This window comes from Gopherus flavomarginatus, chromosome 1 (genome assembly GCF_025201925.1).
Source record: "Gopherus flavomarginatus isolate rGopFla2 chromosome 1, rGopFla2.mat.asm, whole genome shotgun sequence".
In the NCBI taxonomy this organism is placed as follows: domain Eukaryota; kingdom Metazoa; phylum Chordata; order Testudines; family Testudinidae; genus Gopherus; species Gopherus flavomarginatus.
In genome coordinates this window covers 291,696,594-291,721,511 of record NC_066617.1, presented here as the reverse complement: position 1 = coordinate 291,721,511, position 24,918 = coordinate 291,696,594, and the positions used below count along the sequence as shown (strand labels likewise).

At 40.9% G+C, this 24,918-nt stretch overlaps 1 protein-coding gene across 5 annotated transcripts in view; it reads right to left on the bottom strand.

Annotated features, from left to right (window-relative positions):
- The window catches only part of TBC1D4 (TBC1 domain family member 4), a 188,378-nt gene that overhangs the window by 43,427 nt on the left and 120,033 nt on the right, over positions 1-24,918 (bottom strand). The window contains exons 8-11 of one of the 5 annotated variants that reach the window (XM_050947166.1): positions 23,538-23,660; positions 14,295-14,369; positions 12,909-13,135; positions 10,541-10,678 (exon numbers count right to left, since the gene is read on the bottom strand). In XM_050947166.1, the coding sequence (XP_050803123.1) occupies positions 10,541-10,678; positions 12,909-13,135; positions 14,295-14,369; positions 23,538-23,660 (563 nt within the window). The remainder of the gene's footprint in view (positions 1-10,540; positions 10,679-12,908; positions 13,136-14,294; positions 14,370-23,537; positions 23,661-24,918) is intronic. The other 4 variants (XM_050947177.1, XM_050947169.1, XM_050947185.1 and 1 more) reach the window with 4 other exon arrangements.

Here is a 24,918-nt window from a genome sequence, read left to right as displayed (position 1 = left end):
TGATTTCCTGAGGAAACTACAATGCATTGGTGACCTCCCAGAAAACACCATCCTAGCCACCATGGATGTAGAGGCTCTCTACACAAACATCCCACACACAGATGGAATACAAGCTGTCAGGAACACTATCCCTGATGATGCTACAGCACAACTGGCTGCTGAACTCTGTGCCTTTATACTTACACACAACTATTTCAAATTTGATGACAATATATATCTCCAGATCAGTGGCACTGCTATGGGCACCCGCATGGCCCCACAATATGCCAATATCTTCATGGCCGACCTGGAACAACGCTTCCTCAGCTCTCGTCCACTCACACCCCTTCTCTATCTACGCTACATTGATGACATCTTCATCATCTGGACCCATGGGAAGGAGACTCTGGAAAAATTCCACCATGATTTCAACAGCTTCCACCCCACCATCAACCTCAGCCTGGACCAATCTACACGGGAGGTCCACTTTCTTGACACCACGGTGCAAATAAGTGATGGTCACATTAACACCACCCTATATCGAAAACCCACCGACCGCTATGCCTACCTTCATGCCTCCAGCTTCCATCCCGGGCACATCACACGATCCATTGTCTACAGCCAAGCACTGAGGTACAACCGCATCTGCTCTGACCCCTCAGACAGAGACCAACACCTACAAAATCTCCACCAAGCATTCTCAAAACTACAATACCCGCAAGAGGAAATAAGGAAACAGATCAACAGAGCCAGACGTGTACCCAGAAGCCTCCTACTGCAAGACAAACCCAAGAGAGAAACCAACAGGACTCCACTGGCCATCACATACAGCCCCCAGCTAAAACCCCTCCAACGCATCATCAAGGATCTACAACCCATCCTGGACAATGATCCCACACTTTCACAGGCCTTGGGTGGCAGGCCAATCCTTGCCCACAGACAACCTGCCAATCTGAAACATATTCTCACCAGTGACTGCACACCACACCATAATAACTCTAGCTCAGGAACCAATCCATGCAACAAACCTCGATGCCAACTCTGCCCACATATCTACACCAGCGACACCATCACAGGACCTAACCAGATCAGCCACACCATCACTGGTTCATTCACCTGCACATCCACCAATGTAATATACGCCATCATATGCCAGCAATGCCCCTCTGCTATGTACATCGGCCAAACTGGACAGTCTCTACGGAAAAGGATAAATGGACACAAATCAGACATTAGGAATGGCAATATACAAAAACCTGTAGGAGAGCACTTCAACCTCCCTGGCCACACTATAGCAGACCTTAAGGTGGCCATCCTGCAGCAAAAAAACTTCAGGACCAGACTTCAAAGAGAAACTGCTGAGCTTCAGTTCATCTGCAAATTTGACACCATCAGCTCAGGATTGAACAAAGACTGTGAATGGCTTGCCAATTACAGAACCAGTTTCTCCTCTCTTGGTTTTCACACTTCAACTGCTAGAACAGGGCCTCATCCTCCCTGATTGAGCTGACCTCGTTATCTCTAGCTTGCTTGCTAGCACACATATATATACCTGCCCCTGGATATTTCCATTACATGCATCTGAGGAAGTGGATATTCACCCACGAAAGCTCATGCTCCAAAACGTCTGTTAGTCTATAAGGTGCCACAGGATTCTTTGCTGCTTTTACAGTATGTACAATGTGATGAGTTACTTGTGCTTCACTGGTTGTTTCTCTGTAGACAAACATGGCTACCATTATGCACTTCACACAATAAGTCTCACATCCTTAGACACTTAAGATAATGCATAATTACCAACATTATCTTCCAAAATTCCCCTGCAATTCTGAATGACTCTCTTAGTTTCTCATTTCCTTTTCCAAAAACAATTGACTATTGTAGAGGTAGTTGGTGTCAGACTTATGCACACAACCTGAAGCATACAATGGGATACAAGTTGCTATTTAAAAAAAAAAGTGTAGAGTATTTTTTCTGATAATCCCTCAAATAAAACAAAACAAAACATAAAATAGAGTGCCTTGGACTTTCTTAAATTCTACTTTGATAGTTTGCCTCTCTGAGCTAACAGGACTTAAATTTAAAAACTGATCTGAAAGGCATGTAAGGATGTATTATAGGGTAACAGGAAAAGTAAGTAACCCATACCTCAAATAAATATTAAATGTTATTTATAAGCTCCACCAGTAAGATGAGCAGATGGAACCAGAAGCTGGCCAAGCTGGGTGCAGAAATGGTCAAATCAGCTCTACCATATGTTCCCAAACTTTCAAGTATGTGGTGATAGATTTCTGTATTGCTAATAACGTTCAACTCAGTATCTAGGCCTACTGGGCTGGAATCTGCTCTCAGTTACACTAAAATCCAGATTAGCTAACTTCAGAGGAGTTACTTCAGATGTGTAATAGCCTAGCATTTTAGTACCTAGGTTAGGCAGGTGCATGCTGGAGGTCAGAAGGATCAACACCACTATAGTCACTGCACTCTGAACTCAGTGGGCAGCCAAACATTAACTCCCAACTTCCCTCAGAGGGAGAAGTTGTCCAGGCATGGACACAGATGCTAATGGCTAGGGCCCTACCAAATTCACATCCATGAAAAATGCGTCACGGACCGTGAAATCTGGTCTTCCCTGTGAAATGTGTCTTTTGTGTACTTTTACCCTATACTATGCAGATTTCGCAGGGGAGACCAGCATTTCTCAGGCTGGGGGGTGCTGCCCAAAAGGGAGTCATAGGGAGGTTGCAAAGTTATTGTGGGGTGGAGGGTCACGGTATTGCCACCCTTACTTCTGTGTTGCTCCCTTCAGAGCTGGTTGGAGAGCGGTGGCTGTTGGACGGGTGCCCAGCTCTAAGGCAGTAGTGCAGAAATAAGAGAGGCAATACCATACCATGCCATCCTTATCTCTGCACTGTTGCTGGCAGTGGCACTGCCTTCACAGCTGGACTTCCAACTAGCAGCCACCGTTCTCCAGCCGCCCAGCTCTGAAGGCAGCACCACTACCAGCAGCAGCGCTACCAGCAGCAGCGCAGAAGTAAGAATGACAATACCAACCCCACCCCCCATAATAATCTTGTAACACCCTTCCCCCCAAAAACCACCTTCTTTGGTGTCAGGACCCCCACAGTTACCACACCCTAAAATTTCAGATTTCAACATCTATGCGGGTTACATCTCTGGGAATAACTGCAATTATCATGCGCCTTTGGCTGCCTCACCTGCGCTCTGCCCACTAAATTCATCAACACTGAGGCTCAGGCTACACTACAGAGTCCTGCACTTAGGACGGACGAATCCCAGGCACCGCTACAGGCTGGGGACAGATTGGCTAAGCAGCCATTCCCCAGAAAAGGACCTGGGGGTTACAGTGGACAAGAAGCTGGATATGAGTCAGCAGTGTGCCATTGGTGCCAAGAAGGCTAACAGCACATTGGGCTGCATTAGTAGGAGCATTGCCAGCAGATCGAGGGAAGTGATTATCCCCCTCTATTCGGCACTGGTGAGGGCACATTAGGAGTATTGTGTCCAGTTTTTGTCTCCCCACTACAGAAGGGATGTGGAAAAACTGGAGAGAGTCCAGCGGAGGGCAACAAAAATTATTAGGGGGCTGCGGCACATGACTTCTGAGGTGAGGCTGAGGGAACTGGGCTTGTTTAGTCTGCAGAAGAGAAGAGTGAGGGGAGATTTGATAGCAGCCTTCAACCACCTGAAGGGGGGTTCCAAAGAGGATGAAGCTGAATTCTCAGTGGTGGTAGATGACAGAACAAGGAGCAATGGTCTCAAGTTGCAGTGGGTGAGGTTTAGGTTGGATATTAGCAAACATTATTTCACTAGGAGGGTGGTGAAGCACTGGAATGGGTTCCCTAGGGAAGTGGTGGAATCTCCATCCTTAGAGGTTTTTAAGGCCCGGCTTGACAAAGCCCTGGCTGGGATGATTTAGTTGGGGATTGGTCCTGCTTTGAGCAGGGGGTTGGACTAGATGACCTCCTGAGGTCCAATCAAACCCTGAAATTCTATGAGTCTATTAAATCATGAAATTTACGATTATAAAAATCCTAAGACCATGAAATTGACCAAAACGGACCATGATTTGGTAGGGCCCTACTGATGGCAGTATGGCTCCAGAGACTGCTGCCATGGGGATAACAACAGGCCAGCCAGCAGCACGGAGAACTGAAGCAGCAGGTTTTTGCAACTACCGGGGTTAAGAAGCATTATCCTTATCTCTGTGATCCATCAAACTGCATGTCAACCTGAGGGGAACATTCAAGGGAGTCTTCTAAGGCTTTAATCACAGGAGTGTACCATTGGGCCTTACAGGGCAAATACTTCTACAGGATGGAATGCTTATTCAGGTTCTACTAATACCCCTCCTGGTAAAAACACTAAGGGTGATCACTGTAGTTCCAATTTCAGATTATGCTTAGTCAATAAACATCTGTTAGGAAGAAACTTTTCATAGGAAACAGGGAGGGAAAAAAAAGAAGATTTGTTGCATTTTTCAAAGTGAATCGAAAACAAGTTGCTTCAAGAAGGGGTATTTTATAATTGCTTCAAAAGCTATGGAATAACCTCCCTCTACTCTCAGTTCTTTTCATTGTATCATAACATGTGCACTAGTAAAACTAAAACTACAACTGCATGCTATGCAATATTAATAGCCCACCCACACTTAGGCATGCAGGGATTTGTACAAGCAATTAAAATACATTGCACTTTCAAACATAAGAAGGTAATATCTGACAGTATAAAATGTTAAACAGCCAAAAAGTAGAATCGCTAGAAAGGAAAGGGTTGAAGAATACTGCAAACAGCTGAACTAAAAATGTGGATGGATGTTGCTGTGGCACCTGAACAGTTCTCATTAAAAATGTTCAGCATGCATTCTCATAGTAAAGGTTCCATACATAAAGATCTCAGTTTGGAAGTCATGCAAATGCAAAGAGATCCCTAAAAATTTAACTGACTAAAGTAAAATAATTTTTTTTTTTAAAATTCTGATATGTTGACTCTTCCTGCCCCCCTGAAAAAGTGTTTTGGATTTTGCTTATAATGGTCCTTTCTGTGTCTAGCAAGCACAAACAAGGCTTCTGGCAAGGTGAAGCATGTTTGTATGTGTTTAGTCATTGCCTGCTAAAACATTTTCCCTAAAGCATGACTTAAAGCTCTGGTTAATATACAGTACAGTATTCTACATTCCGTTTCTACCAGGCACTCTTCACAGCTCACTTCTAAATAAAAATGATTATTCTCAGTAAAACTGCTGAACAAATATACTCTTTGATCCTCAATACTGAAATCCTTTGCATATATATAAACTCAAAAAATGAAATTAGAAATACAATGAAATGCCTCAGACATTATTAGTTTGTACTTTAACTCTTTAACAGATAGAACATAATGTGAAGACAGATGCCTTGTAGAAACAGAAGGTACAATACTGTATATTAACCAGAGCTTTAAAACATGCTTTATGGGCAAAATTTCAAGTGTCTGTCTGAAGGATCAATAACCCATTTTCTCATTTTGGCAAACTAACTATATTATATTAAAGCACACAAGTATATCTGCTACCTCTTTTTATTAGGTGCTACATGCTAGACAGTACATGTTATGTTGAAACAAGACAGCTTCTTGAGGTAGCTGTTATGTATGATACACTTTGTAACTTACTGCTTATTTTCATTTAACTGCAAATACAAACTGTTCTTCACTTATCTAAAGCTTACTTTCAAAATAAATCTGTAAAGTATCCTCCCAAGATTGCTCTCCCAAGAAATAAGATCATGTTGAATTACAATACTTACCTGAATTTTTTTGTACTTAAATCCCTTCATTACGACTGACCCAGGAGTGACTCTTTACTCTTGCTGTTCATGTCAAGATTTGCATTTTCTTCAATTTGCTTTCACTTCACTTCAGCTTCTGCTTTTCTTTGATGCAACTAACTAAACAGCAGTTGGGCAAATAGAGAACCCACTTTGCCGTTTGAAAACTAAATGGACAAACAATCCCAAATCCAGTACAAATGATCACTGGAATTTAAATTCTTGCGACTTGGGCTAGCATACGGTTAAGAAATAAAGTATTCCTCCCTCAGGAGACCAAACAAAGTTGGTACCCACCATTTTCTCTCTCTATTGGTTATATTTGCTGTTAGTTATCTTTATTCTGAAAGATGATTTTTCTGCTATTTTGTTCAGAGATTGCTCCTAAATCCTTTGCTTTTCTTAGTTCCTAGAGCATTAATAGTTTATTGTTAGCAATGAAATATTTCAAAAAGAATTGGAAATCATATTAACTAGCATTTAAACACTGGTAACTCAATGGTAGCCAGTCAAAACACACAACAGGTAAAACAGCATGCTGCTGGGACACAATTTAAACTGGTGAGCTCTAAACTGCAACTAGCTTCTTTCCTTGTTGCGAAATCCACGTAATTATTCATGTCTGGTACAGAAAAAATAAGAATCCATACCAATAGTCTAGCCACCAGGAGCAACCCTACAACAACAAACCAAAGATTTCTGAGATCAAGGAAAGACTTAAACGAAAAACCAGATTTTGCTTTCAAGCTTCAAAAGGGTTAGTCAGTTAAAACATCCCCACCCCCACACTGTTAACACCTAAAAATCATCTTAAACAAAAAGAGCTCTGAGTACAAATTCTACCCTAAACTTGCACTTGGGCAGAAAGCACTTTACCACTGCAAACAAAAATCTTTCCATATTGAATTCTGAGAGGTTCCGAGCACTAGCAACTTCCATTGAATAAGGCAGAGTTGTGGGTGTTCTTTATGACTTAGGAATTGTCTCTACAAAGCTAAGACAACTGTTAATGGACAAACCCTGTTAATAATGAAGAAAGTCTGAAGAGCCTTACTCAGTCTTCTAATGAAACCAAGTTTGAAGTATGCTGGAATAAGACGTGGATAAGGACCAATGGATTTGTTCTAATGATGGCATTTTAATATAGTACTTCCAATAACAGTGCATTTTATTCTAAAAGGGCCAGATTTTTAAAGGTATTCAGGTGCCTAGTGAAATTTCCAAAAAAGTGTTAGGGCAGTGTTAGGCACCAAGGTGATTTTGCAACTCTCATAAGGTGCCTAAATACCTTTTAAAACCTGGCCCAAAGTGCTAAGCACACATTAATGTTTTTTGGTAAAAGCCAGTAATTATCATCAAGATACTTTCACAAAGGAGATACGTTTGTTGTGGGAAACAGACATTAGGCCTCTAATACCTCAATACAATTTTTTTTTAAATTGACCACTGGTATAGCAATGAAGATGTGAAAAACGAAATACTCAAGAGGATCACATTTGTGTATCTTTAATTCTCACTTTGGTACCACATAAAATAGCTGCACAGTTTAAGCAGGACTGCTTTTTATTCAAACAGCTGTACAGTTTAACTGGTATTCATTGTATTTGAATAAACCCATCCAACTACTATAAATCAAACATAGCTGTTAAAATTAGCTCTGTAAAAAGTAAGCTGACACACACTCCTGCAGCCCATTAAGATTTGCAGTAGAACTGCCAGTAGCACAAGAACAAAACAAAACAAAATCAAGCTACATATAAATTTACATGTAACCTCAAATTGCATAAGAGGAAGACTAACAAGAATTTCCCCAGTGCCATCTACATTAACCATGCCGTCAAAGGTTCCAAAAGATGTGGCAGAGGATACTCCATTTTCTTAATATGGAAAAAGGCATCATGGGCTAAGATATACATGAAAAACTCTTATTGATCTTTGCAAGGATCTCTCTTACTACAACAGCCAGGTTTGTGAAAAGATACAAGTGTTCTGAAGTTATAATTAAGGGCCTTAGAAGTTCAAACAAAATCGACAGCTTTTTGCCTTTCAATGTATTGGTATTACACTACCTGTTTTATTTTAATATGAAATTTCCAGCCATCCCAGTTAAAATTAAAAGAAAAAAAAGCAGACTTTTGCTATGTGAATCTATCAAGAGAGAAAGTTGTAAGCACAAAAATATATATATCAAACCACAAGAAAGATGTGAACTTCCTCTTTCATGCCTCAACCTGATGGCATATTGTGGTCGTTTCAGTAACACATTTGCAATGTGAATCAAAAAATCTAATCCAGGAAGAGAAAGCCATTTGGATGATACACTTGGTTCTCTTTAAGCCAAGCCAAATTATATGGATCGGAATGTTTGGGTGACTGTGGATTGCTACATAGCTACTTTATCATCATTCAGTTTTAACCGCATAAAGACTAATATCTCATTTTCACAAACATACACTCCAGATCAAAAAAAGGAGGAGGACTAGAAAGAACAGGATGTGAAATGTTTTGCAGAGCTCAGAGTAATGCAGATGAAACACCATCAGTACAGAATTTTCTAATAAAATTTTCATTTTTCCCCACTGTCTATTTATATTAGATAGATAGATACACACATGAGATAAATCATAATGCTAGGAATAGCCACTAATTTTCATTTAAAAACTCCACACTACAGTGCACAATATCCTTTGCTAATGTATTCTTCAAAGTGGTGTTTTACAAAAACAGATTTTGAGACAGAGGGCCACATTCTGATCTATTACACTAGTGTAAATCTGAAACTACTTCATTGACTTCAATGGAGATTTTTACACTAACATTATAGAGATTAGACTCTGGCCCACAACATAACAGAAGAATAAAAACTGACTTCTGGCAGTGACTGTATCTCACTCTGTGTAGAGTTAGTATTCACCTTTCCCTAACCTCCAGAAACACACGTTTATCTGTAGTAAGCCTAGGGCAGGTTTGCATTGTTGTTTACATTTACATGGCCCTGCTTTTCTGTCTGTGAAGTAATAAACAAATACATCTAGTTTGAGGTAGAATTGTGGGATTTATGGAGACCCCTCAGAATTAACCAAAAGTAGATGGAGGATAAAAGACTGTTGAAACCTACTGTCTAACAAAGTTATAACTCCCAAATCTATCTACCTCCGTGAAATAGAAGTAGGATTCTGAGTCCTATGAGAAGAGGGCACTTCATTCATTTTAAAATTAACCTAAATCAATATATTATTGGAAAACTATGCTAGAGTAAACCAAGGTAAAATGATGGCATTGTAGTCAGTATTGTAAAGCTCCAATCAGGATTAGGGCTTCTCTATGTAGAAACTGGATAGATATGCAACTAGATAGCATCCCCTTGCCCCCCAGAGTTTATAACCTAATACAAATGAGTGATTACAAGTTTATTAGAAAGCAAGTGGGAGGATTATTTCCTTTAGTCACCCCAAAAACTTTAAAAGCAACTTCCCCTTATGCATCACATGACTGGACATTTATGTGTAAACATTCTGTCTGCAGACTGACAAATTTCAAATCGGGATTTGACAATAAACCATCTAAGACAACAACTGACAGACATTGGTGCCTGTGCAGCGGAGGAAGGTGGGGGATGGACAGTCAAGATAGCTCCTGTCTTGACCCCAACAAGAGATTGGTTTCTTCCCCACTTCAAGGGGAATCAGCAGTTGTTGCAAAAGTCTGCAGGGTGACAGAAGAAAAGCTAGTAAGTAATAGAGTGCACAGAAGGCTGCTTGGAAGTAGGGTGACCAGACAACAAGCATGAAAAATCGGGAGAGGGGGTGGGAGGGTAATAGGATCCTATACAAGAAAAAGACCCCCCAAAAAAATCGAGATTGTCCCTATAAAATCGGGACATCTGGTCACCCCAATTGGAAGAATGGGGACTGGGAGAAGAAAAGGAGTCTGTTTAAAAAGCAGCTGCAAAAATCATGGAATCAGAGCAGGCAACCAATATCTCAATCACTACAGCTCTGATTCAGGAAAACACTTAAGAATTTGCTTAAATGCTCTTCTGAATGAGGGCCTATGCTTGCAAACGTAAGGTTTTGTTTCTTTGGTCTATCTAGGTACTTATGTGGCCTTTTTCACATTGCATCGAAAAGTCCTTCCCACAGCATCCTCTTTTAGACAGTAAAACCTTCAGAGCCATGATAAGTTTGTGAAGCATCTAGTAGTGAATGATTTGATTAATTACTGAATGAAACATTGTTAACAAGGTACCCCCTTTCCTACCACACATCAAGGCTGCATGTCAGCAAGGGACTAGCATATTATGCATGTTTTGTGGCTCTCCCCCCTCATTTTAAAGCTTTACAGAATGATTCATGCTGGTGGTTAGCCAAACATTATGACACTTTCCATGCTGTCCCACATAGCCCAGAAAGGAGAAATTAATCAGTGAAATGCTCACAAAAAATCTTATGTACTGGTATTACAAATCAATGCAGTAGTTTTACAGCACGACTACAACTGTAACTATGTGTGGTTACCCCATGAAATTGGATGTGCTTTTTTACTTTTAATGAGCATTTCTATAGTCAGTTCATCAATTCAGATCAACTATCTAGAAAACCTATTAGAAAAATGTTAGCACGAGAAGCGACATGTTTCAAAACATCAAAATGCCATTTAGTTGACAACTCCATGTCATAAGCCAGCTGCACCAAAGAAAACTCTGCACCGAAGGCACAAGACACTCCTCTCACCTCTTGGAAAGGTCATTTTCTGACTGCTGGAGCAGCCTGCCTGAGCTCTGGTAAAAGCTTTTCAGGAAAGAGGGGGCAGAGAAGGAAGAGGGAAGTCCATTCTCACTACAATATCGTCGTCGAGCTACAGGCACAGGACTGAGTGCAGGCAATAAGACAAAATGGAGCAAATATGTCTAAATGTGCTGGTTACAACAATTCAAATACCTGCATCAGTTATAAATACTGGGCCAGCTGCTGCCTTGACTTACACTGACTGTGGCCCCAACAAAGTCAATAGAATTGTACAGGATACAAGTTGGGGTAAAAATTGGCCTCATAAATTAATCAAATTAATGCATTATGATAAAATTAAAGAGACACCAGAATGAAACTAAAGTATAGACAGCCAAGAAGACTTCTTTAGTCTTAGTTAATCTCAACAACACAGAGAAATACCCAGTGTTTGTAACGTACTTCAGTGGTTCTACTTTTATAGCAAAACTTGCTTTCATAAATAAAAAATACCAAGGAAGATTAGAGTGGGAATGAACCAGGAAAGTGAACACATTATAGAGAAATGTAAGAAGAATATTTTCTCAGCATATTTAAAAGTTGCAAACTTCTTCAAGAAAATTCAAGTGCAAGGTTACTGTAGAAATTGTTACTTAATTACTCAACACCAATTTAAAAAATTTTGGAAGATTGAAATCCTACATATATGTTACAAGGAAGACAAATCACAACACATTTCAATAATTAAGGAAAAAATAAAACCTATTTGAAGACATATTAGAATCATTTTGGTTGCTTTGATATAAATATTTCTAGCTGATTACTCATTGTGACAAAGAAGAACAACCTAAGATCAAGTTGTTGTGAAGCTGTTGTTTTGACTGGAAGCTTGCTGATCATGCAACTTAAGTCAGTGATTTCTTGAAGACTATTGTAAAGCAGTTAAGTCAGCAAGTCTTTAAATACTAATTGCTAAGGTTTCCTGTTTGCACACACCATCATCTTGGTCAGTGGAAAAAAAAAATACTAAAATTATCTGCCAAACACAGGGATACCATTCTGATGAACTCATTTCAAAGCTTCTTTTTCTTGCTTCCTCACCCCACCTCTATATGAAACAGAACCAACTTCATAAGTAAGAGTCACTTGTGGTTTTAACCTTGTCATTTGAATAAGCACATTGAATGGAACAAAGAATTGCTAGCATTTCACCCAACATGATTTTTAAAAATATATTTCTAAAAATGTAAACCTGTGTAAAATGTAGAGGCCACCTCAGTCGTTTGGGAAAAGAATGTTACCAGGTAAGAGGAATCAGAGTGTAGGGCAGTGGTGGGCAACCTGTAGCCCATCAGGATAATCTGCTGGTGGGCCACCAGACAGTCTGTTTACATTTGCACGGCTGCCTGCAGCTCCCAGTGGCTGTGGTTTCCCCTTCACGGACAATGGGAGCTGAGGAAAGTGGCGCGGGCCACAGGGATGTGCTGGTTGCCATTTCCCGTAGCTCCCGTTGGTTGGGAACAGCGAACCACAGCCACTGGGAGCTGTGGGCAGCAGTGCAAGTGTAAACAAACTGTCTGGCAGCCCTCCAGTGGATTACACTGATGGACCATGTGTGGCCCGTGGCCACAGGTGGCCCACCACTGGTCTAGGGCCTGAGCAAATAAAGAAAGACTGAGTGATGTTGAGCTTGTACGCTCACTCCTGGACATGGGGAGAGTAAAGGAGTATCCAGGAAGAACTGGAAAAGAATTGTGGTGGCTCCTTCTGACAAAAATGAAGGAACCATGATTGTCTCCAATGGGAGCACCTCCCAACCATGCTAGCTGGAGCAAAGGTCTCCAGAGTAAAAGGAAAAGAGTTTAAAAGGGAGACATTTGGGAAAGGACACTATGGAGCCTACACATGCTATCCTCTCAAAAAAGTTAAATATAGCTCACAATGTGGTAGTAGTATTGAATTCCTACAACCCTTTCCTCAGGAGGTTTAACTGACCTGGTGGGAGACAAGAAAGACACCTGTGAAGCTGAACTGATGGGAATTTTCCATCCCCTAAAATTCTCTAATGTAGACACAGCTCAAAAGATTAAGTGGTTTGCCCAAGGCCACAGAGCCGAGATGAGAACTGGCTCTTTGGTTAGTTAATTACTGTCTGTGTATCAACTGGGGTACAGCAACAAATACTATTGCTGTAGAGAAGTTTTCTGAACAAATTATGAAAAATCTAAACACTGCACAAGCAGCCTATGTGAACATTAACAACTGTGGCTTAAATGCGTGGATGGGCATTATTTATTTTATTCATTTCATTCTACTTTTCCTCATCAGAAAAATCTCTGAAAATGCTTGTACACATTTGAATGCCCAAACTCACCTGCTCTGCTCTACAGAATTCTGTCTCAGAAGTGGAGATTTAACACTCTGGGACCTCCCGTCCTGAAAAGTAATCCTCCTCTTGGCATTGGACGTTGGATGGCTGAAAGTATGCGCACGCCTTCTAAACTGAGGAGAATCAGAGTCCTCTTCGGGAAATGGCTGCCAGACAGAGGACACGGGGGAAGCTGGAGGAGTGGCTGGAGGAGAATCCCCGGGTGAACAGTCCTGAAAGGAAATCAGACAGGAGTGACACTTTCCCCCCTGCACTGTACAACTGGTAACATAAGTAAACAAATCCTACAGCTCAAGGGTCTGGAAGAACTAAAGCCTCTCCCCTTCTTGGTCATGGCCTATTGTATGCTAATTATCAGCTGCGCAACCAACACCAGACATCCTTTGATAATTAGCTCTGAAATAGCCATGTCCTTTTTAAAGCAACAAAGACGATGCACACAAAGCATTCATAATAGACCAGTCGCTCCTCTCTTGAACACCCTTTGGCTACTAACAATTGCAACTGCTAGACTTCTAGCTCTTTCAGGAAAAAGAAAGTATGGAAAACGTTCACAGCCAAAGCTGGTTTAAACTAGCTTCCTCGACATATCATGAACATATTTCCTGTACTGTCAAAGCAATATCCTGGAAAAACAGATTATTATTACACAGTCAGATTCTGAGTAACAGCAGCAGGAAAATCAAATAATAAAAGCTGTTATGGATCCTCCTTCTCCTGGGAAAAACAATCATTCATTCAAATGTTGTGTGAGGTAAAAGGAAAGACATTAAAAACAGGAAATAAAATGAAAGTGAACATAACTGGCATTACACATGGGGTTTTCAACTACTTAAAAAAAAGATTCAAGCTTCTCTTTTATTCAGTAACAAATAATTTGTGTTTCAACAGCTTTATGTACATTTTAAAAAACAAACAAAGAAAAAAAACCACAGTGGTGACCGTTACCTAGTTTTATGTTCACAGTTTGAATGTGGTAAAAACAGCTTTTTTTACTTGAAAAAAGTAATAGAATTTTTTAAAATTGTGTTTTCTTTTTTAGTTTAAACATCCCTCTGAAAAAAGTTATGAAACAGAAGCAGACTATAAATTCTCTGGTTTAGCTTGACCACAAAAGCAAGTTAGGTGAAGTTTAAAAAATAAACAGCCAGCATGAATGAAAAAGAGCAAGATTTTCTTTGAGTTTGAGCTTTAACAATAATGTGGTTTAGAAAACTGAAATAAGGATTATACTCCATTGTAGATATATCTCTTTGCAATATACATTTGTTCTTTATGTGGCCACCTTGAAATCAAAGAAGGAGAGTTGCTGTGTTACTGCTTCAGCATTAGCCACAGCACATTCCAGTTTTACTTAATTTCATTACATACCCTGTCAGAAGTAAGGCTGCTGCACCGTTCAAAGCTGTCCATGCTGCCCAGACGGCCTCGCATTCTGCTAGCTCCCTGCAAGAATGAGAGTGTTCCATTTTATCCCAAGTTTTGTTCTTCATAGTAGGATTAAATAAATTGTTTAAGAGATGACTGGAAAAAAATAACAGAGATCCTGCAGGTAAACAGTGAGGTGCTACAAAGTGCTATCTAAAAAAGTCCACATAATAACTGCATGTACTATTCATCTTAATCTAATTCAATCTATCCTTTGATTTCAGAGCACTAAATTCACTCACTGATTTTTTTAATTAGTATGCTATGCAATGGGTTTAAATATTAAATAAAGTTATTTGCAAGGAAAAAACATTAAATTTTATCTTAAATTTTGATGGCATTCATGGATGGATTATAAAATAGAAGCTATAAATGTTTGCGATTTTTATACACATGCATTACATATATATTTACATTCCAATCCAAGATGGCTGCACCCAGAGTAAGCCTCAAATGTAAAGTCTATCACATGTTTACATCTGTATAGTACAGTTCCATCATCTCAGAGTTATATAGTGAGATTTACAGTCCATCAAGCCCCCTCTCCATTATGAAAAATGATCACTGGTCTCTTTTTCTGCAGTGAAGAATGGAAAGATTTTGAAGAGTAAAAATCTGTTGCAAGTAAAAAGAATTGCCTGCTTCCACGTCAAGGTTTTTGACAAGGAAAAATAAGCTACTTCTTGGCAGAGGCAAGGAAGAATTTCTGCTATCCCCTAAAGGGAAAAAAATACAACAAACTTTAGGAAGAGGCTCTGATTGCAATAAGGACCAAACAGGGGTATACTCCAAATAGGGACATACCTATGCCTCATCTTCCTGAAAGCAGTATGTGTAGTGATTACCAACTTAGTTTAAACATGCAAAGTCACAAAGAGTTATTTTGAAATCTAAATAAATGACCTACTGCAATCAAAAAGAACTACCAGAAATGAGATACATTTTTTTTATTGGATTCCTGTCCATTCAAACCCACAGAATCTCTCTAATAATCATTAAGGTGTTTCTGGAACCTGTCTCCTGCCCTCATGTCATTCCAAAAGAATCTTTTCCTATTTGACAAAACAATCTATACGTTCCTCAAAATTTTCAGACTTAATTTGTTCTCCACCCACTCAGAACCTTTACCAGAGGTAGATTCTTCTAATACAGGGCTTCCTCTCCCATTCCCAATTCAACAACCCTCTGGAACAACCAGACTGTACCTAATTCCCTGACTCTTCAAATCTTGTTTTGAGAATGATAGATTTATTAGAGTGGATTTGGAGTCACAGACCTACAAAGTCTACTGCGGATCTCCCACTCTTCCTTGGAGGTAAGTGATTCCATCCTACACTTGTGTAAGGTTCCTTTCTTTTCTTCCACACGCCATTTACAATTGGTGTTAGCATAATCTATTGGAGAACAGCATCATAGAACTGTAGGGCTGGAAGGGACCTCAAGAGGTTATATAGTCCATCTCCCCTTTACAAGAGGACCAAACATATCTAGACCTTCTCATCTCTAGACTAGACATGCCCAATTATTCCATACTTTCCCCTAAGACACGTTTTCTAAACCTCTTATTTTTGTTTTTCTCTTCTGGGCTCTCTCCAATTTGTCCACATCTTTCTTAAAGTGCCATGCCCAAACACCCAACACAGTCCCCCAGATAAAGCCTCACCAGTGCCAAGTACAGCAAAACAATGACCTACTATGTCTTACATGACACTCCTGTTAATACACCCAGAATGAGATTGGCATTTTTTGCAACAGTGTCACACTACTGATGATCCTCTATGACCCTCGCATTCTTTTCTGCAGTTCTGCTATCTATCCAGTTATAACGACTGTATTTACTGAGAATAGTCAGTGAACACTGCAAGCCTTTGGGTGAAATATACGATCAGAGTACATTATGTTACATTGTTTTATTATCTGATGGGAATAGATATTCCTCAGCTCCTGAAGCATGCTACTTTGATAATTAATCAGATACACAACAGTAAATTCATTTGCTTTCTCTCATGCTGTTTTTGACACCTGAGAGAAGCACCCCATAAACATCCACAAAACTAACTCACTATCCTTCTTCAAAACACTCCTTTTTTCTGTGATGGCTACAAAACTGTAACAGGCTGCTGGTGTACTGAGACCACAGTCTATCATGCTGACCAATACTGTCTCGTGTTTTTTTTGTACTGCCCCATCTGATCTGACTATATTTGTCTATTATCTCATCTTATATGGAGATTGTAAGATCTTTGGGACTGTCTTTTTGTTCTGACTGTATAGCACCTAGAACAATGGGTCCTGGTCATTGACTGGGCTCAGAGGTGCTACAGTAATACAATAATAAATCAATATTTTATAGAAATTGTTGGTAGACTTAAGGCATAGTAGCTCCTCTTGTTGTACTCACAGCCACAGATAATGTTTTACAATGTCAAGAATTGCTTCAGGTTACTTTTTCCTCCCAGAGCTTCAGTCCTGAAAACCACTCTCGGTGCCATGGATGCGCACACTACCTCCTAAAGCCTGTTACTAACAGAAAGGAATGCTGGCCCTGAAGCATCTCTCTTCAGTGGCATATCATGTAAGAGATATGAATGAAAATTCTGTGAATTAACACATTATTTTAGTTTAGGGAAGGGTCATGTTGTGCTTTTGGCATTAAAAAAAACATGGACTACTATAAATATTACATTTTTGAGACAGAGAAAAACCTTTGTTTTCTTAGTCTGGTATGTGCACGAGCACCAAAATTCAAACTATATTTATGAGGTTTGAGGTCAAGCACAGGTTATATTTATTTTTCTGGGATGCACAGCTATGAAGCCACAGCTTGTTTTCAGTTCAGCCCTGGCAACTTTCAGAACATTTCAGCAAAGTAAGCAAATGAGAAAGACACATACTTTTGAGATTTTTATTTTTAATAAAACAAATAGGCTTCTCATTTAGGGTTAGACTGTAAACCCTCTACTGACATTAGTGAGCACTTACTCACTCAAGCAGCACCATTGATGCCAATGGGACTATCTGGGCAAGCAGCTGTTCACAATCCTGTCCTTACATGTTGCTTGAGTATTTTATAAGTATATATTTCTTAATCCATTATGACAGAGACTTTACAAGCGCATCTTTAAAAAAAAATGAAAAAAACTTTGCACGTACAATCAGAGGACGAAGAAGGATTTTACATTCCATGGATTTCTTGGTCTTTCCTCTTTCATGATCTACTAATCAAATATGTGAACAGATTTTCTAAGCCCTCGTCCAGACTAACCCGCGGCATCGGCGGGTTAAAATCGATTGCTCGGGGATCGATATATCGCGTCTAGTCTGGACGCGGTGTATCGATCCCCGAGCGCGCTTACATCGATTCCGGAACTCCATCAATCCGAACGGAGTTCCGGAATCGACGCGGAGAGCCGCGGACATCGATGCCGCGCCGTCCAGACTGGTGAGTACCTCGATTTTAGAAATTCGACTTCAGCTACGTTATTCTCGTAGCTGAAGTTGCGTATCTAAAATCGATTTTAATTCCTAGTCTGGACGTGGCCTGAGACTACCAACATAGCAACTTTCTGAATAGAAACTTAGAATTTGTTTCTGTGACAACTGCAGCAATGTCCTGTATTATCCTGGACAAACCTTACTGAATTAGGTTTAATATTTCTGAGTTCATCGCATTAAAAATGAAAATGTTTATGTACTGCTGTGGGATTGTATGGAACTTCTTTAGCAGGAAGACAGGATTACTACAATCTCTGGAAGACATGAGGCACTTCAAAGGATTTTTAGTGACAACCTTTGTAAACTGGATATCCTAGGAAATACCTGGGGATGATTCCATCCTTTTGAAACTATGCCCTGGGGAGAAAGCTCAATTCTTTGCTAATTACCTTCTCCTGGAAACTCCAGATCAAAGACCCCTGAACTGTGGACTTAACATGTCATGAAGCTGCTTGTTCTGAGCTGAAGCTGTGATGAATGTGAAACCACAACTCCTTGGGTGGTGTTTTGAAGGACTGCTCTTGCCAGAGCTCATATTAGGGTTGTGTTGATCTCATGCAAGCTGATTATTATGTTCTGTTACTGTTTTTAATGTGTTTTCTCTGTAGCGCTTTTACCTTAAGAATAAAATAGGCCTGCATAGGAAGTGCTGTGTAGTAACTTATTAACTGTTGGCAATCATTCTGTTATTAGGGAACAGAAGGTAAGAGAAGATTGCTTAAGGCAGCCTGTCTTTGCTGAGAATGACACAGTGGAGGCAGGAAACTGTTCAGCCTGGAGATACTCTAGTCAGAAGGGAAAGAGAGAGAAAGACACATCTCCACCCAAGATTGCTGATAGCTTGGGAGCCAGAAGCCTGAGAACAGTGTTCTTGCTGTACCATAGAGGGGGAAAAGCAGGTGCAGTTGATCTGAACTATCACCGTTTTCCTTCCTAGTTATAAAATTACATAAATCTTTTGTTTACTAAAACTTTACAATAAAGAGGACAAGTGATGTCGTCAGTTTTTACATCATGGTACAGTTAAATGACTTGAACCATTATTAGGGCCACACTGTGTTTTTCTACAGTGTCTTACACAGAGGGAGAGATGTTTCCTGTCCCAGGGAGCTTACAATCGAACATGAAACAAGCAGCAGTCTTTTAAAAGGTAGACGGCAAAAAAGAGAAAGAGAAGTTACTATGTATTATTTTTAATAATTTTTATTACAGTAGTGCCTAAAGCCAAGTCCTGGATCAGGGCCTTGTTGCGCCAGGCACTGTACACACGCAACAACAAATCCCTATCCCATATCCAATTAGATGCAATGTCCTTATCAATCTTTTCCAATTCTTGCATTAATGAAGCCATTGCTGGAAGTGCAAGGAAAGGATTCCCTGTGGACCCATTTCTAGTTTTTTTGGAAGATGCTCTGCGACATACTGATTGTTTTTAATCTATTGTAGTTACATACAGGATACATTTTTGGCACCTAAAATTTGCAGTTTTATTTGGTCATGTAATATATTCATCATATCAGACGAGATTGGACATGTGTAGGTCCATCTCCTTAAATAAACCAAACTACCATATGGATTACTTTATGCAACCCACAGACTCCAGAAAATTCATTCTGCTTTATACTATGCAAGACACTGCTTTATATCACAATGACCCTGGTCAGAAGAGAGACATACCATATTCTAAATGGTGAAATAAGCAATCATGGAGAAAAATGATCTTACCTATAGAGCAATTCTTACCAGTGCTTTCTGTATCTTTAGTAGACCAATTAGAAAACAGCCTACTCACCCCTTGTACCAGTGTAGTGGAAACAATTTCTCACATTGTGAGCTACAACACGTTAATGTGCCCACATACCTGACTGAGTTATGCAGTAAAGACTATGTTTCATAATATTTATTGGGTCATTCCTAGATTCACATTCCATCTCCAGACATGTGTCTGTTCAATAGCAGCATCCCCTAGTGAAGCACTGAACTATCAGACCCCAGAGTACTCCCCCCGCCCCGTCATATGCTCTATGGGCATTAAACATAAAAGATTCAAAGCACACAGCACTGCTGTTACTGTCACTATCTGACGATACTTCTAACTGCTGAAATTACTCAGATCTTTCACAGATCATTCCCCCATACTCAGGTCATGGCTTTAGGGTGTCACAATTGCTACTCAACTTTCCAAACGTCGTCAGATTAATCTGATCCAAGAATTCATGATAGGTATGGCCCCAATTCAACAAGGTTCTTAAACCCATGACTAACTTTAAGCACAAGGACTACAATGGGCTGACTCACATGCTTGAAGTTAAGAGCTGAAGTACCTTGCTGAACTCATACCTAAGTATCTCCCATTTGTAGTCCAACTAGTTCTGATGGCCCAGGCAATACATTTAGACATATCATTGTCAGCACAATAGTTACACCTCACTAACACAGTCCATCAGGATTTACGGCCCTCGGTCCAATAACTCCTAGACCTTCCTCCCTTGTGCCTCTTTACATCTCTTCTCTCTGCTCCTAGCCTGCCTGCCATCATTTAGTTACAGTGCTTTTACCAGTCTGAGCTTAAATAGGATTTTAGAACACCACACTGTGGGGAGAAGAAGGCTGAGGGGAGAAGACAGAAAATACTACCCTACCTTTTAGAATTATTCAGCTTTTCCAATTGTTACTTTGTTTTAATTGCACATAGCACCTTGGCTAACATTAAATGATGAAATGAGATGCCATTCATCAATATCTGGGTACCTCTGATTGTATGTAATATAGCCATAACCTTAATATTTTGCAATTTTTGAAACTGATCGTGACACAGTGAGAGCCATAGCACCCAGGTCGCTTAGGTAATTGTGTGACAGGGAAGATTAAAGGCTTAACTGGAGGCAATTAACCTGTCATGGTGAGATTGTTGACATACGTGGGCAATGACTGGGCTAATGAGATAAATCAGATCAATAAGGGACGATATATATTTGGCAGGAAAAGACAGTTACCTTTTCTGTAACTTGTCTTTGAGTGATTGCTAATATCTATTCCATAATAGGTGTGCATGCTCACCACGTGCATCAGTGCGGAAATTTTTTCCCTAGCAGTACCCGTAGGGGAGTGCCTCTAGCAACCCCTAGAGTGGTGCCTCCATGGTGAGGTATAAGGGGCACAGCATGCTCCCCACACCCTCAGTTCCTTCTTGCTGCCAATGAAGGTGCTTCAGAACTGCTCTGCTCCAGCTTTGCTGCAGCTTCACTCCAGAACTCTTGTTTGTTCAGTGTAGTAGTACGTGTAGTTAGGGTGGCTGAGAGAGTGAGCTGTGTGCGGTAGAGATACCTGAGTAGAAGGCTCCTCCTAATACCTGCCTGTACTATGCTCTGCAAAGCTGGGAATCTAAAGATAAAAGCTATACATGGGGAAAAGAAATGGCTTGTGTGCATGTTTGAGTAAGAGGCTGTCATAAACAGATAGTTAAGGGTTAATGTCTCTTTTACCTGTAAAGGGTTAACAAACAGTGAACCTAGAACACCTGACAAGAGGACCAATCAGGAAACAAGATACTTACAAATCTCGGTGGAGGGAAGCCTTTGTTTTGGGCTGTTTCATGGGGTTTTTGTTCTCTCTGGGTTCTGAGAGGGACCAGACATGTAAGCAGATATCTCCAAATTTCTGAAACAGCCTCTTCTGTTCAATTTAGTAAATACCAATTAGGAAGGCGGTTTAGTCTTTTTGTTTGTTTTCTTTATTTACAAATGTGTATTTGCTGGAAGGATCGTATCTCTGTTGCTGAAACTTGTATTTGTGCTGGGAGGAGGATTTTCTCTAGTGTCTATAAGCTGAAAGACCCTGTAACATTTGTCATCTTGATTTTACAGAGAAAACTTTTACTTTTTTCTTTCTTTTATTAAAAGCTTTTCTTTTTAAGAGCCTAATTGATTTTTGGCTATCTTGTGTAAGACCCAAGGGAAGGGAGTCTGCACTCACCAGGGAATTGGTGGGAGGAAGGCGAGAAGGGGGGAGGAAAAGCCCGATTTCTCTCTGTTTTAAGATTCAAAGAGTTTGAATCACAGTGATCTTCCAGGGTAACCCAGGGAGGGGAAGCCTGGGAGAGGCAACAGTGAGGGAAAGGGTTTACTTTCCTTGTGTTAAGATCCAGAGGGACTGAGTCTTGGGGTTCCCCGGGCAAGGTTTTGGGGGGACCAGAGTGTACCAGGCACTGGAATTCTTGGTTGGTGGCAGCGCTACAAGTACTAAACTGGTAACTGAGCTTAGAGAAATTCATGCTGGTATCCCATCTTTTGGACGCTAAGGTTCAGAGTAGGGGCTCATACCATGACAGAGGCAACCCAAATCGGCCAGGCAGTGCAGCACACAGGCTAGCTGAGGGAACCCTGTGACACTGGCTTTGCAGAACTAGAAGCTATAGCGTTCAAGTACTTATTTCATGAAGGAAAAGAGTTACAACAGACTACACATGATGCTGTTTTATTACTGCTCTTTCAGAAGGGACTGACTCTGTTTACTTAATGAATGTTGTCACACAGTTCAGGGCAACTGCACCTGTATTTCCCCTCAAAGGTCCAGCAAGGGCAACCATTCCCAGACTTCCTGCTCCCCAGCTGTTGCCTTTCTTGGGTGGAGATCTGCACCTCACTCCTTTCTGACTGGAGTGTTTCCAAGCTGCACAGTTCCCTGCCTTCATTGCGTTATTCCCAGCACAGACCTGCTGCCCAAGCACAGTTGCTTGCTTTCTCTTCAGAGACAATTAACAGTGTGACTACCCCGTCACTGTAAGTTACCATGCCTGTTTTTTTCTTAAGGTAAAAAGTACTACCACAGGAAACTTGCAATAATAAGAGCATCCCAATCTATCCTGGGCTCTGGCAGGAGCAGTCCTTCCAAATCCCATCCAAGGAATTTCCTTGTGGCTTCCAGTCCATTACAGCTTCAACTCAGAACAAGCCTCCATCTTATGGCATCTCAGCAAGCCCAGACCTTCCAACCCTCCCTTAAGGATTGGGGCCCTCAGTGAACTAGGAATCCTGTTCGTCTGCTGGATCACAAGATGATTCCGAGCCTGTTTAAAACCAGGTTATTTATCCAAAAATCCTTTCTTTGTCAGTTGGTCCTTGGAGAATCCCGTTTGAACTAATAATAGCCTACCTCTTCAGCATCCCCCTTGTCCTAGGAGGAGTTACATACAATTCCATAACAATGGCATTTTTAACATAATGGACCCCAAAAGGTATTAACCCTAAGTCACTAAGTTTTAACTTAACTTAGTAAAGTTTATTCCATAAGGTTTACCCAGGATATGGCAGGATATTGGTCAGTCTGTCACAAACATAATGCAGAATTACGATTAAACTACATTATATTGTGTCTCAAAATATCTGGAAATCTTGCAACTTAACTTTGTGCACTACTTGCTGTTGATGGGAACTCAACCCATTTTCATAAATATTTGCTAAAAGACTGTCTCTGCTTCTGTGCATGTGTGCTCTTCCTGCACTTAACATCAACATAATCCAGCCAAATTAAACCCATAGGAAGCAATTAAGTTTCATGCATATGATTTTAGCTTGTCTAGTTTTTAGTATAAATCTGAACTGTTGTTAAATATGAAAACAAACAAACACTGTATAACCTTATCATTAATGATATCTGCAAGAGCTGTTGACAATGAGCTGTTAATCTTACCCTTGAAAAGATATTTTCCAGAGAACTAGTCAAGGATTTCTTGGCCTTGTTTTTCAGAACGTCGAGTTTAAACCGGCCACCGCTGGCAGTGTTTTCTGGGATTGCACTGTTTGAAATGTTCTGCTGAAGTAAGCAAGAACACTTTTTAGCTTTGGTAGGACTCTCGGCAATTGAAGACCTCTGAAAACTAAAACTAAACCTGATCATATAACAAGCCATGTGCTCTTTACTTAACATAACTAGCCTACAGGACAGGGGTGAGCAAACTTTTTGGCCTGAGGGTCACATCTGGGAATAGAAATTGTATGGCAGGCCATGAATGCTCACAAAATTGGAGTTGGGGTGCGAGAGGGGGTGAGGGCTCTGGTTAGGGGTGTGGCCTCCAGGGTGGGGCCACAAATTAGGAGTTCAGAGTGCGGGAGGAGGCTCTGGACTGGGGGTGGGGGGTCTAAGGTGGGGCTGGAGATGAAGGCTTTGGGGTGCAGGAGGGTGCTCTGGGCAGGGGGGTGGGATCAGGGCTGGGACAGGGTTTGGGGCATGAGGAGAGGCTCAGGGGTGCATGGTCCGGGCGGCACTTATGTCAAGCGGCTCCCGGAAGCAGCAACATGTCCCTTCTCTGGCTCCTACGTGGAGGTGTGGCCAGGCAGCTCTGCACGCTGTCCCATCTACGGACACCACCCCTGCAGCTCCCATTGGCTGCAGTTCCCAGCCAATGGTAACTGAGGGGGCAGTGCTTGGGGTGGGGGCAGTGTGCAGAGCAGAGACCCAGGTTGCCCCTACAAGTAGGAGCCAGAGGGGCGCCATGCCACTGCTTCTGGGGCCCCCGACCCTACTCCCTGGCTGGAGTGCTGGAGGGAGGCCATGCCACTGCTTCTGGGAGTTGCATAGAGAGGACCCTGACCCTGCTCTCTGGCTGGAGAGCCAGAGCGGGGCAAACCCCAGACCCCACTCCCCAGCAGGAGCTCGAGGGCCGGATTAAAACAGGTTTCTAAGATCCACCCACCCCTGGCTAACTTTGTTTTTTGTTATTTATTTAAAAGAAAAGAAGCATGTGGCCTAAAAAGGTAACGCTCTGTATATTCACCCCTGTACTACAATTATTTCTTACTGTGTTTAGGCTGGCTAAGGTTTTTCTGGCACTGCTTATATTGTACTAAAGTCTGCAACAAAAATTACCTGTCTGCTTTTTCCAAGGGAACAGAAAAACAGAAAAGCAACCCCAAACATAAACTTTAATCAAACATGCCAAAATGAATTAAAAACAGTATAGTTATGGAAAACAGATAAGAAGGAGTCCTTGCTCATTCACAATATAAAAGGCTCAGTTTTCCCTGTTGTACTGTAGCCTAGCATTATCTAAGGTTGCATTTGAATAAAGAAA